General features: G+C 46.6%; 1 protein-coding gene across 3 annotated transcripts in view; it reads right to left on the bottom strand.

Moving 5' to 3' along the window:
• MON2 (MON2 homolog, regulator of endosome-to-Golgi trafficking) overlaps positions 1-13,901 on the bottom strand; it is a 225,482-nt gene extending 211,581 nt beyond the window's left edge. Inside the window, exon 1 of one of the 3 annotated variants that reach the window (XM_069764436.1) lies at positions 13,608-13,901. In XM_069764436.1, coding sequence (XP_069620537.1) covers positions 13,608-13,721 — 114 coding nt within the window. In that variant the 5' untranslated portion in view covers positions 13,722-13,901. The remainder of the gene's footprint in view (positions 1-13,607) is intronic. The other 2 variants (XM_069764435.1, XM_069764437.1) reach the window with 2 other exon arrangements.
• Positions 13,902-15,761: the final 1,860 nt, after the last annotated feature.

The raw sequence follows: 15,761 nt of genomic DNA, 5'->3' as shown, positions 1-15,761 counted from the left end.
TTCTTCCATCACATAGCACAAGGTGACAGTGTTGAAGTCGGGCAGTGGCTTTGACCACTCACATCTGCCGCCAGTGATATATTAGTGACAGGGAGCAGTTAAAACAAACCGGTGTGCCTGAGCATACAGCCAAATCCAAGTTTTACTAGCCTTCAGGGCTCGCTCACACCAGTGGACACATCGACGAGTGACCGACGATTCTTTATTGGATAATACTTGGACCGACAGTATTCAGTGCTGATGTGTGATTTTTCACTTTAAAGTCAGATGTTACTCACCCAATCACTTACCGGTAAGTCTATGGGTGCATTGAAAACATCAGATTGCACTCGGATGACATCTGACTGCAGTCACATTTCCACAAAGTCACAGAATGGAGAAGGTGGAGACATTTTGGAGGGATGGAGGGATTAAATGGGTTTCCACCATTCAAGGCAACTGATTTTTCACTTAAAGGGATTAACCCCTTGCATAATTTTTTCTTCTATAGTCTCCCAACTCTTCTTCCCTTTTTACCCACCAAACACACATACTTAAAGGGAACCTGTCACCCCGTTTTTTGAGATTGAGCTATAAATACTGTTAAATAGGGCCTGCGCTGTGTGTTCCTATAGTGTATGTAGTGTACCCCGATTCCCCACCTATGCTGAGAAATAACTTACCAAAGTCGCCGTTTTCGCCTGTCAATCAGGCTGGTCAGGTCGGGAGGGCGTGGTGACATCGCTGGTTCTTCCTCAGCTTTACGTTGGTGGCGTAGTGGTGAATAAGCAGCGCGCGATCTGCGCTGTCATCCCTTTCGTCGGTGGGGGCGGCCATCTTCCTGGGGCCGCGCGTGCGCAGATCGAGTGCTCTGCTGCACGGGGCTTCAGGAAAATGGCCGCGGGATGCCGCGCGTGCGCATTAGAGATCGCGGCGGCCATTTTCCCAAAGCCGAGATGCAAACTCGGCTTTGGGAAAATGGCCGCCGCGATCTCTAATGCGCACGCGCGGCATCCCGCGGCCATTTTCCTGAAGCCCCGTGCAGCAGAGCACTCCATCTGCGCACGCGCGGCCCCAGGAAGATGGCCGCCCCCACCGACGAAAGGGATGACAGCGCAGATCGCGCGCTGCTTATTCACCACTACGCCACCAACGTACAGCTGAGGAAGAACCAGCGATGTCACCACGCCCTCCCGACCTGACCAGCCTGATTGACAGGCGAAAACGGCGACTTTGGTAAGTTATTTCTCAGCATAGGTGGGGAATCGGGGTACACTACATACACTATAGGAACACACAGCGCAGGCCCTATTTAACAGTATTTATAGCTCAATCTCAAAAAACGGGGGTGACAGGTTCCCTTTAACTAAAGGCCCCTTCACATTAAGCGACGCTGCAGCGATACCGACAACGATCCGGATCGCTGCAGCGTCGCTTAATGTGAAGGGGCCTTTATTCAGCGACCAACGATCTCCCAGCAGGGGGCTGATCGTTGGTCGCTGTCACACATAACGATTTCATTAACGATATCGTTGCTACATCACAAAAAGCAACGATATCGTTAACAATATCGTTATGTGTGAAGGTACCTTAAATGTCCCTGGGTCCAGCGCTGAATCTCCACTGCTCTGTTACTGTCGGCAGCGCTGACATCACATTGACAGCATGGCAGACAATCAGTGAGCTCAGCACAAAACTGAGCGGGGCGTTCTGGCCACACAGGCTGAGCTGCTGAGCTCTTTTACCAGCTGCAGTGCTGGCGACGTGACACTGCCAACAATAACAGACACTGGGAAGAGAAGCAGTGCCGTAGCAGTGGACCTGGAGAGGGAGACTAACGTGTGTTTTAGTCTCTTTTTTTCTTTTATAGCCGTTAGTCAGCCGGCTATGACGGTCTGGCAGGAATGTTTGGAACTCTTTATCGATCTTTTTCTGCGCTCCTCTCAGCTGGTTTATTGCCCCAGACTACAATAAAGTTAAATTTGCAGGTAAGCTAAAATCATTTTTAACCCCTAACAAAAGCGTTTAAGTAAAAGCATAAAAGTATCACATACAGTACAGGGAAGGTTGGGACCAGTATCACATACAGTACAGGGAAGGTTGGGACCAGTATCACATACAGCACAGGGAAGGTTGGGACCAGTATCACATACAGTACAGGGAGGGTTGGGACCAGTATCACATACAGTACAGGGAGGGTTGGGTCCAGTATCACATACAGTACAGGGAAGGTTGGGACCAGTATCACATACAGTACAGGGAGGGTTGGGACCAGTATCACATACAGTTCAGGGAAGGTTGGGACCAGTATCACATACAGTACAGGGAGGGTTGGGACCAGTATCACATACAGTACAGGGAAGGTTGGGACCAGTATCACATACAGTACAGGGAGGGTTGGGACCAGTATCACATACAGTTCAGGGAAGGTTGGGACCAGTATCACATACAGTACAGGGAGGGTTGGGTCCAGTATCACATACAGTACAGGGAAGGTTGGGACCAGTATCACATACAGTACAGGGAGGGTTGGGACCAGTATCACATACAGTTCAGGGAAGGTTGGGACCAGTATCACATACAGTACAGGGAGGGTTGGGACCAGTATCACATACAGTTCAGGGAAGGTTGGGACCAGTATCACATACAGTACAGGGAGGGTTGGGACCAGTATCACATACAGTACAGGGAAGGTTGGGACCAGTATCACATACAGTACAGGGAGGGTTGGGACCAGTATCACATACAGTACAGGGAAGATTGGGACCAGTATCACATACAGTACAGGGAAGGTTGGGACCAGTATCACATACAGTACAGGGAAGGTTGGGTGTACAGTTACATATTCTGCAATAGGGCCTAGTAGCTTCAGGTCACGCTTCTGGGGAAAATCGTGCTTATTGCTGTCCATATGGTCTAGGAAGACATATAAAAAGAGGCTGACATAATGAGACAACCCCTCAATCTATAATAACAGTAATTAAGCCACCTTGCCCAGAGTAAGCAGAATCCCATTAAGTGTGAAAGTGATGTAGTCTCTGGAAAGAGTTACCAGCGGTGGTGGCCACAAATATGTTAGCCACCAACACTTCATGCAATGAGCAGATGACTGCAGTGTAAAGGATGGCAAAGGTCATCTTAGAAGGCGCAGTCTGTTGATAAATTCCCCCCCCTATACAGATTAAATAAAAGTGTGCGGCACCAGCCAATTTTGTCAGGATAGGCCGACCATCTAATGTGTATCAGGCCACCAGTCTCTTCTCCCGACAGATGATGCTAGGAGAAGAGAATAAGGCCTGCTGGGAAGAAACAGATACTTTCGTTCGTTGGAAACATAGGCTGTTGCCAAAGGAGTCTGACAGCGGCTGTCTCACAAGTTGGAAGAGATAGATACTGGATAAATGATGGTGTTGCCGACAGCTACCTAATGTGAATGGGGCCTCTAATGACAAAGCTGAGATATAACAGCCAATCCTGATCTGATCCAGAGCTGTCTACCAACCCAGAGTCAGAGCAGAAACCCAATAAAGGCTATTCTTCCTATGATTACATCAGCATCATGTTTATAGAAATATACAATTTTGTAGAAGCAGCACCTAGTGTGGTGTCCAAGAGTAAATGGCTACCTTCTCTTTAGGTCTCTTGGTGCTAACAAGGGTCCGCTCACTGCAGCCAGTCCAGATATAATATCAGTGCCAGGTCTCCCTGGGCTCTTGTGACATTTTTATGTCATGTGATCACTGCAGCCAATCAGTGGTTTCTATTAGGCGGCTTTCCATATACTTCCCTCAGATGAACCTCGAACATCAGAAGGAAGTATGAGGCATCGTGATAGCTGATCCACAGCTGCACGTATCATGCAATGACTGCATGATCTCAGCCGTGCGTTTCAGAGAATAAGCTGCCGAGAAGACCGAGGCGTATGGGAGACTAGTCAGACAAGCCGGTCCCTGGTAGCTTCTGCCCATCTGCTGCCCTGGATTAACAGGTCATGTACGGACAGACCTGTCACTCAATGGGAACAGGCGGTGAGAAGCCAGCCTAACTAGTCTCACATGTGGCTCGGTCCCCAGCTCATTTTAGCATATGTGGCTGAGAATATACAGCCAATGCCTGATACATGCTGTCTGTAGATCGGGCGACATGTATCACGTATGAGGTTCAAGGCAAGCATGATGCATCAGTATGTGGAAGCCAAAACCAGAAGATGTGCAGACTTTCCATACAAATACTAATGCCAAACACTGGCCATAACACTGTATTGTGAAAGTGGTCTCAAGATGTCTAAATACCTCATTTTTTTACCCTAGTCAGGTCCACGGACTGTCATTTTTACATTGAAGTCACCATAGAAGCTTAGTAGTCAGCCCCTAGTTACTGACATCAGTGTAGGGAGCAGTCAAAGGTGACTCAGTAGCAGGATGGCAAGAATTTGTGTCATATAACTACCAGTCACTTGGTGCTAGAATATGGAACAGTGGAAAATAACAGGGACAAACACTACTGAGGCGATATCTTAGTGGGGTATTCTGGGCAGCGAGGGGCACACTGTTCACATGTTGGGCTTGTGATGGGACAACCCCTCCAACATTAACCAAAAAGATTATTATATATATTTGGCTTGTAGCAGAGATCAGAGAATACAGCGGACACAGTTTATGATTACGGTGTATTTATGAGGCGAACGCTCCTCCAGCCTCTCCTCATCCACAGGACAGTGACTGCGCTTTCATTAGACACCCAGAGGGCAAGGAAACCCCTCAGATGATAAGGAAACAGCATTCCCCACTATCTAACCTCTTAGATGGATGCTCACTACTGCCCACATCTCTGATTCCAGGCGATGCAGCTGTGCCCACAACATATAGGTGCCATATATCAGATAATGGTACAGCACACACGCGGTATAGAAATGGATGATAACGCCTGTCAATTTCCAGGATATAGCCAGTGATCAACTGAACGGTATAGCAGTTTCAGAAATCCCTGTTCTTCCACCACAATGCGCCTCCATTCACTGCTGTATTATGGTGTTTGATGACACATGGCATGGTCAGATTCATAAAGAAAGTAGCAGAGAAAGAAAAAAAAAACCTGTGCTGATGTCTGAAACTGGAGAAGCATCCAAACATGAAATTCGAGCCCTCGCTGAAACGCAAGAGGTAGGGGCAGTAAAGCAACATGCAAAGAAATGGAGAAAAGGACACTGACAGAAAAGCCACCATTACTGCTGACATACAGACTAGTCAGGAGAATGGAGACCATGAAGGAAAACTCCATGTCTACAGATGCAGCTGGAAGAAGCCACCAGGTCTGGGAGAGTGACGGGTGTCCTAACAGAAGCACAGCACTGCACGGAGAGGAGAGAGGGAAAATAAAAGGATTGTACGGTCACACTCATTGGAAATTAGGCTACAGATTTTCACAGCAGATTTCCGTTGAGATCCAAGTCGAGGAAAAAAAATTGCTGGTATAGATATAGCTATAACCTCCATAGCAAAACCAGCGCATCTGTCTGTATGTGGTGCTGTAAGGTGTCTGACACTCCGGGGTCTCCTGGCTGGGATAGGGGCCGCACCTGATCCGGCCGCTTGTCCCAGGATTAGAGCATTATTCACTTCTACTCAGCTCAGTAATATATATACCACAAGATGGCAGAAAATCCCTGTCATCTATAAAGAAGCCAACCGTACATAAAGATAAAAGTAAAGGGATTTATTATTACAGAAAAAATACAAATAAATGAACACAACATTTAAAAAGAGCTACACGATATCTTCCTGGTCATACCCCATGGGAGAGCGGCGAGGAACACTAGCCAAGAATACCCAAAACAAAATTACTATAATGAAAAGCTGCCTATATTGCGTCCATAAATGTAGGTGCACAAAGGCATCCTATTGCTGAAATATCACCATACACAGAGATAGCGGCAGTCCACTACACCCTTCCACCTGTATACATAAGTAAACCCGTTCCAAAGACTTATACTAATATATGGTACAGGATAGAAAGGGTCACAAATAGTTACCGATATAGGTTTCTGAACAGTGCGTCCTCCCACGTCACAATCCCAGCGCCCCGACGCGCGTTTCGCCCTGGCTTCTTCCGGGGGCGTCCCGCGTCACAATCCCAGCGCCCCGACGCGCGTTTCGCCCTGGCTTCTTCCGGGGGTGTCCCCGGAAGAAGCCAGGGCGAAACGCGCGTCGGGGCGCTGGGATTACGACGTGGGAGGACGCACTGTTCAGAAACCTATATCGGTAACTATTTGTGACCCTTTCTATCCTGTACCATATATTAGTATAAGTCTTTGGAACGGGTTTACTTATGTATACAGGTGGAAGGGTGTAGTGGACTGCCGCTATCTCTGTGTATGGTGATATTTCAGCAATAGGATGCCTTTGTGCACCTACATTTATGGACGCAATATAGGCAGCTTTTCATTATAGTAATTTTGTTTTGTGTATTCTTGGCTAGTGTTCCTCGCCGCTCTCCCATGGGGTATGACCAGGAAGATATCGTGTAGCTCTTTTTAAATGTTGTGTTCATTTATTTGTATTTTTTCTGTAATAATAAATCCCTTTACTTTTATCTTTATGTATGGTTGGCTTCTTTATAGATGACAGGGATTTTCTGCCATCTTGTGGTATATATATATATATATATATATATATGAGGAAGTACCATTGGTTATGTGGCTGGACCCTTTTGGTTTCAGCTCAGTAATAGAACGAAAGCTGCACTCTGTATAGGAGACAGTGCACGGACATACAGATCACATCACACACAGGGACCACATCACATCACACATACGGACCGCATCACATCACACATACGGACCGCGTCACATCGCACATACGGACCCCATCACATCGCACATACGGACCGCATCACATCACACATACGGACCGCATCACATCACTAATACGGACCGCATCACATCACACATACGGACCGCATCACATCACACATACGGACCGCATCACATCACACATACGGACCGCATCACATCACACATACGGACCGCATCACATCACACATACGGACCGCATCACATCGCACATACGGACCGCATCACATCGCACATACGGACCGCATCACATCGCACATACGGACCGCATCACATCGCACATACGGACCGCATCACATCGCACATACGGACCGCATCACATCGCACATACGGACCGCATCACATCGCACATACGGACCGCATCACATCGCACATACGGACCGCATCACATCGCACATACGGACCGCATCACATCGCACATACGGACCGCATCACATCGCACATACGGACCGCATCACATCACACATACGGACCGCATCACATCACACATACGGACCGCATCACATCCCACATACGGACCGCATCACATCACACATACGGACCGCATCACATCACACATACGGACCGCATCACATCACACATACGGACCGCATCACATCACACATACGGACCGCATCACATCACACATACGGACCGCATCACATCGCACATACGGACCGCATCACATCGCACATACGGACCGCATCACATCGCACATACGGACCGCATCACATCGCACATACGGACCGCATCACATCGCACATACGGACCGCATCACATCGCACATACGGACCGCATCACATCGCACATACGGACCGCATCACATCACACATACGGACCGCATCATATACGTAGATCCATCACGCATACGGACAGCATCATATATACGTAGATCACATCCATAGATCACATCACGCATACGGACCGCATCATATACGTAGATCACATCACGCATACAGACCGCATCGTATACATAGATCACATCACGCATACGGACCGCATCATATACGTAGATCACATCCATAGATCACATCACACATACGGACCGCATCATATACGTAGATCACATCCATAGATCACATATACTGACCGCATCATAAGTAGATCACATCACACATACGGACCACATGTGTGATGTGATGTGGTTCCTATGTGTGATGTGATGCGGTCCGTATGTGTCTATCGAGTTATGAGATGATAGTGCTAAGTTGCACGAAAGAAAAATAGTCTATACACCCAAGGGTCTGGTCTAAGATATGGACATGTGTTAATATTGTGACTTGTTCTATTGTCTATTTGCATATTTAGGTGTTGGGGACAACTTTATGTCTCGTTCTGTGCACATTATGTGGTTTACAAATTTGGGTGCACAGACTATTTTTCTTTTGTGCAACTTAGCACCATCATCTTATAACTCGATACAGTTGTCCCAAATCTATACTGCCCTACTGTGTTGTTAGCGACCTGGTTACTGTACTAAAGGCTACGAGGTCATCTGTCTACAGAGTTTGTTGGACATATTCAGTGTACATCTGCTCTTTCTACTAGCACCTATATCTACATGTACGGTACTTGTCACATTTGCAGGGTTCATATGTATATGGGATATTGCTATTTTTTGCACACCACGAATATGCTGTCCACATAGAAGCCTAAAATATTTCATTACCATCCCCATGAGTCTAGCACAGGTGCTTGCCTTATTATGGGCTTTGTGTATTTAATGTTTTAAATATTAGTGTCCTGTGTTACATTGTAATAAAGCTGTGTTTTTTTGGTCAAATCTCTGCGTTTTGGTGATCCCCATTTGTATGGCCTATTCTGTGTCTTGTTTTCTACTGCTCATGTGTTTCATAGGTCAAGGTAGGATCCCAGTGTATTGTCTTCTGTGGTGCCCCCACAAATTTTTAGTTTATATACATAGATCACATCACACATATGAACCTCATCACATCACACATACGGACCGCATAATATACGTAGATCACATCACGCATACGGACCGCATCATATACGTAGATCACATCACGCATATGGACCGCATCATATACGTAGATCACATCACGCAAACGGACCGCATCATATACATAGATCACATCCATAGATCACATCACGCATACGGACCGCATCATATACATAGATCACATCCATAGATCACATCACGCATACGGACCGCATCATATACGTAGATCACATCACGCATACGGACCGCATCATATACGTAGATCACATCACGCAAACGGACCGCATCATATACATAGATCACATCCATAGATCACATCACGCATAGGGACCGCATCATATACTGTACGTAGATCACATCACACATACGGACCGCATCATATACGTAGATCACATCCATAGATCACATCAGGCATACGGACCGCATCATATACGTAGATCACATCACGCATACAGACCGCATCATATACATAGATCACATCACGCATACGGACCGCATCATATACGTAGATCACATCCATAGATCACATCACGCATACGGACCGCATCATATACGTAGATCCATCACGCATACGGACCGCATCATATATACGTAGATCACATCCATAGATCACATCACGCATACGGACCGCATCATATACGTAGATCACATCACGCATACGGACCAAATCATATACGTAGATCCATCACGCATACGGACCGCATCATATACGTAGATCACATCACGCATACAGACCGCATCGTATACATAGATCACATCACGCATACGGACCGCATCGTATACATAGATCACATCCATAGATCACATCACGCATACGGACCGCATCATATACGTAGATCACATCACGCATACAGACCGCATCGTATACATAGATCACATCCATAGATCACATCACGCATACGGACCGCATCATATACGTAGATCACATCACGCATACAGACCGCATCATATATACGTAGATCACATCCATAGATCACATCACGCATACGGACCGCATCATATACGTAGATCCATCACGCATACGGACCGCATCATATATACGTAGATCACATCCATAGATCACATCACGCATACGGACCGCATCATATACGTAGATCCATCACGCACACGGACCGCATCATATATACGTAGATCACATCCATAGATCACATCACGCATACGGACCGCATCATATACGTAGATCACATCACGCATACAGACCGCATCGTATACATAGATCACATCCATAGATCACATCACGCATACGGACCGCATCATATACGTAGATCACATCCATAGATCACATCACGCATACGGACCGCATCATATACGTAGATCCATCACGCATACGGACCGCATCATATATACGTAGATCACATCCATAGATCACATCACGCATACGGACCGCATCATATACGTAGATCCATCACGCATACGGACCAAATCATATACGTAGATCCATCACGCATACGGACCGCAATATATATATGTAGATCACATCCATAGATCACATCACGCATACGGACCGCATCATATACGTAGATCACATCACGCATACAGACCGCATCGTATACATAGATCACATCCATAGATCACATCACGCATACGGACCACATCATATACGTAGATCACATCACGCATACAGACCGCATCGTATACATAGATCACATCCATAGATCACATCACGCATACGGACCGCATCATATACGTAGATCACATCCATAGATCACATCACGCATACGGACCGCATCATATACGTAGATCCATCACGCATACGGACCGCATCATATATACGTAGATCACATCCATAGATCACATCACGCATACGGACCGCATCATATACGTAGATCCATCACGCATACGGACCGCAATATATATATGTAGATCACATCCATAGATCACATCACGCATACGGACCGCATCATATACGTAGATCACATCACGCATACAGACCGCATCGTATACATAGATCACATCCATAGATCACATCACGCATACGGACCGCATCATATACGTAGATCACATCCATAGATCACATCACGCATACGGACCGCATCATATACGTAGATCCATCACGCATACGGACAGCATCATATATACGTAGATCACATCCATAGATCACATCACGCATACGGACCGCATCATATACGTAGATCACATCACGCATACAGACCGCATCGTATATATAGATCACATCCATAGATCACATCACGCATACGGACCGCATCATATACGTAGATCACATCCATAGATCACATCACGCATACGGACCGCATCATATACGTAGATCACATCCATAGATCACATCACGCATACGGACCGCATGATATACGTAGATCCATCACGCATACGGACCGCATCATATATACGTAGATCACATCCATAGATCACATCACGCATACGGACCGCATCATATACGTAGATCCATCACGCATACGGACCGCATCATATATACGTAGATCACATCCATAGATCACATCACGCATACGGACCGCATCATATACGTAGATCACATCACGCATACAGACCGCATCGTATACATAGATCACATCCATAGATCACATCACGCATACGGACTGCATCATATACGTAGATCACATCCATAGATCACATCACGCATACGGACCGCATCATATACGTAGATCCATCACGCATACGGACCGCATCATATATACGTAGATCACATCCATAGATCACATCACGCATACGGACCGCATCATATACGTAGATCACATCACGCATACAGACCGCATCGTATACATAGATCACATCCATAGATCACATCACGCATACGGACCGCATCATATACGTAGATCACATCCATAGATCACATCACGCATACGGACCGCATCATATACGTAGATCCATCACGCATACGGACCGCATCATATATACGTAGATCACATCCATAGATCACATCACGCATACGGACCGCATCATATACGTAGATCACATCACGCATACGGACCAAATCATATACGTAGATCCATCACGCATACGGACCGCATCATATACGTAGATCACATCACGCATACGGACCAAATCATATACGTAGATCCATCACGCATACGGACCGCATCATATACGTAGATGACTTCACACACATACCACATCACATCGCACCTATGGACCGCATCACATACATAGATCACATCACACATACTCACGGCATCATATACGTAAATCATATCACACAAACAGACCACATCATACATGTACTGTATCACATCATACACATGGACCGCACTGAATACATAGATCACATCACACACACAGATCACATCACACACACAGATCACATCACACACACAGATCACATCACACACACAGATCACATCACACACACAGATCACATCACACACACAGATCACATCACACACACAGATCTCATCACACACACAGATCACATCACACACACAGATCACATCACACACACAGATCACATCACACACACAGATCTAATCACACACAGATCTCATCACACACACAGATCACATCACACACACAGATCACATCACACACAGATCTCATCACACACAGATCTCATCACACACACAGATCACATCACACACACAGATCACATCACACACACAGATCTCATCACACACACAGATCACATCACACACAGATCACATCACACACAGATCACATCACACACACACAGATCTCATCACACATCACAGATCTCATCACACATCACAGATCTCATCACACATCACAGATCACACACACAGATCTCATCACACATCACAGATCACACACACAGATCTCATCACACATCACATCACATATCTCATCACACACGCAGATCTCATCACACACGCAGATCTCATCACACACGCAGATCTCATCACACACACAGATCTCATCACACACACAGATCTCATCACACACACAGATCACATCACACACACAGATCTCATCACACATCACAGATCTCATCACACACACAGATCACACACACAGATCTCATCACACATCACAGATCACACACACAGATCTCATCACACACACAGATCACATCACACACACAGATCTCATCACACACACAGATCTCATCACACACACAGATCTCATCACACACACAGATCTCATCACACACACAGATCTCATCACACACACAGATCTCATCACACACACAGATCTCATCACACACACAGATCTCATCACACACACAGATCACATCACACACACACAGATCTCATCACACACACAGATCTCATCACACACAGATCACATCACACACACACAGATCTCATCACACATCACAGATCACATCACACACACAGATCACATCACACACACAGATCTCATCACACACACAGATCTCATCACACACACAGATCTCATCACACACACAGATCTCATCACACACACACAGATCTCATCACACACACAGATCTCATCACACACACAGATCTCATCACACACACAGATCTCATCACACACACACAGATCACATCACACACACAGATCTCATCACACACACACAGATCTCATCACACACACAGATCACATCACACACACACAGATCTCATCACACATCACAGATCACATCACACACACAGATCTCATCACACACACAGATCTCATCACACACACAGATCTCATCACACACACACAGATCACATCACACACACAGATCTCATCACACACACAGATCTCATCACACACACAGATCTCATCACACACACAGATCTCATCACACACACACAGATCACATCACACACACAGATCTCATCACACACACAGATCTCATCACACACATTACAGGACGCGGCTTTCACGCTGGCACCACAGATTCCGAATGCTCAGAAACTTCTGACCAGAGGTGATGGCGGTTTGATCAGTTGTTACCTCTTTGACAGGAGGGAACTTCTTCTTGCACTCCATGGACAGACCCCGCAGGTCGCTCTGCATGTTCTCCAGGAGCTTCTTGATGGCCTCGGGGCTGCTGGTGGAGGAGGACATGCTTCCAGCTTATGACCTGGCCGAGCAGAGGAGAAGCGGCCCCAGGAGCAGTCGCCGGAGCGGAGCAGGCAGCCACCCTTCCGTTCAGGCGCCTAGAACATGTCCCCGGCCGGGCACGGAGCTGTCAGCCCTTCGGCTCGGCCATCAGCCGGACTCCCAGAATCCTTTGCTCCCCGCACTGACACGTAACAGCCGCTTCCGTAAACACAAGCTGGCCGCGCAGGCGCAGTGTGCCATTCCTACAGCCCTGTCAGCGTCTCTCGTTCCCTCAGTTCCCGTGAGTGTGGTCGTGGCCAGGAAACATGGCGGCTGCCTCCTAGGCTTCCTTCCTTCCTAGCGGATTCATAAAGAAGGGCTCTACAGTGCTACATACTATATATATTTATCTCTCTCAATCATCCACCGGAGTCTTTGTATACTAATCGTCACGGTGGTGATGAGTGTATGATCTGCGCATATTGTATGTGTGGTACTAAGCTCCACCACGATTAATGAAGCGTGCAGCGCTAGACGCCCACCGAATAGCGATAGAACCTGACAGACCCCATTTTAGTTTATGATGGAAGGCAACTGTAGTGTGAACAGAGCCTAAAGGGGCTACAGACTTGTGAAAATTCACATTGCGCTCTGGCCAGCGCTGTGACCTCAAGTGTGTGATTTAGTCACATGCCAACTAGACGTGCACGGCTTTGCTCAATGCAAGAACACATAGTGAGGCGGACACCTCTAGTTGGAATGTTGCCGAAGAATGCAAATCACATACATGCTGCCACATGACCGCCTGACACTGAAAAACCTCACAACTCACATAAAGGTGTGTTCAGGTAGACGACACTGTTGGCTACCCAAAAGATGGGTGCTAATTTCTAGATTGATGGTGGTCCGACCACTGAGGCTCCAGCAGATCGCACCAAGTTTGACCGTTGCTCCATTCATTGTGTAAATGATGCAGATAAATAAACGCTGTTCTCAGCTAGCGCTGGTCTCCAGTAGACCCAATGAAGGGGGCAGCAGTTATGCTCCACCACTTGTGCCAATCGCTGGGAGTCCCGGCAGCAGGACCCCCACTAATCAGTCACCCTGATACGTGATAACGTTTCCTGACCAGAATACCCCATACGTGTTCTTCACATTACCATTGTGATTTTCATCTGTCGCGCCATTTAGAAGCCTCCCAATGTTTATATCTATGGGAGTCTCAGTAGTTGGAGCTCCACTCATCTATAGGACTGACAGAGCGTACTCAGCTTTCATGTAGATCCCAGTTCATGGAGTCACTGGGGGTCGTGGCAATCAGCAAGTTATCCCGGAAAGAGGGAATAACTTACTATTTTGGTCATTGCTCTTTAACACTTGTAAAACGTAAAAGATTATACTAACATACTGGAAAAAGGAATCCTAATGTTCAGATATTAGCTTGGGTCCTGAAGCTTCAATTACAGTAGCAAATCAGTGCTGTGTATGAAGGGGGCTGGCTGACCTGCTCATTTTAACACATAAGACTGGCCTCCTCTTGTGCTCATTGACTTTTGGTGCACAAATTAGACGCTGTGTTGCATTTGCAAAGCCCCTGAGGAGCGCTTTTTAACGGCACTGATAAATAAGGGTATACCATTCCCAAGCGTCAAAAAATCTCCATGGTCTCATCTACCGGAGTTAGCTGAGACCCCGAAGAACATGATCACAGCCGTTTTTTAGGGTCCCCTGTCACATGATCGCCGTTATTCACCAAATAACAGTGATCACAATAAAAAGCCGGATTTTTAATTCATTTGTCTCTTGTCTAATATGATCTAGCGTATCAGGGGAGAAAGAAATGTGGTTCCCCTGAGCCCACCCCAGTACCTTCGCCATCCCCCGACCCTCCTGCTCCATCCCCCGGCCATCCACGTCTTCTTCCAGGAAGAAAATGACGGGTGCATGTGTAGTGCACCCACCGAGATCTGCCGGCTGGAATCCGGCAACAAGAGGACATTTTTTTTTATTGGTTCATTTTGATCACTATGATAGACCCTATCACAGTGATCAAAATAGAAAGAA

Source organism: Ranitomeya imitator, chromosome 4, assembly GCF_032444005.1.
Source record: "Ranitomeya imitator isolate aRanImi1 chromosome 4, aRanImi1.pri, whole genome shotgun sequence".
In the NCBI taxonomy this organism is placed as follows: Eukaryota; Metazoa; Chordata; class Amphibia; order Anura; family Dendrobatidae; genus Ranitomeya; species Ranitomeya imitator.
This window is presented reverse-complemented; position numbering and strand designations above follow the sequence as displayed.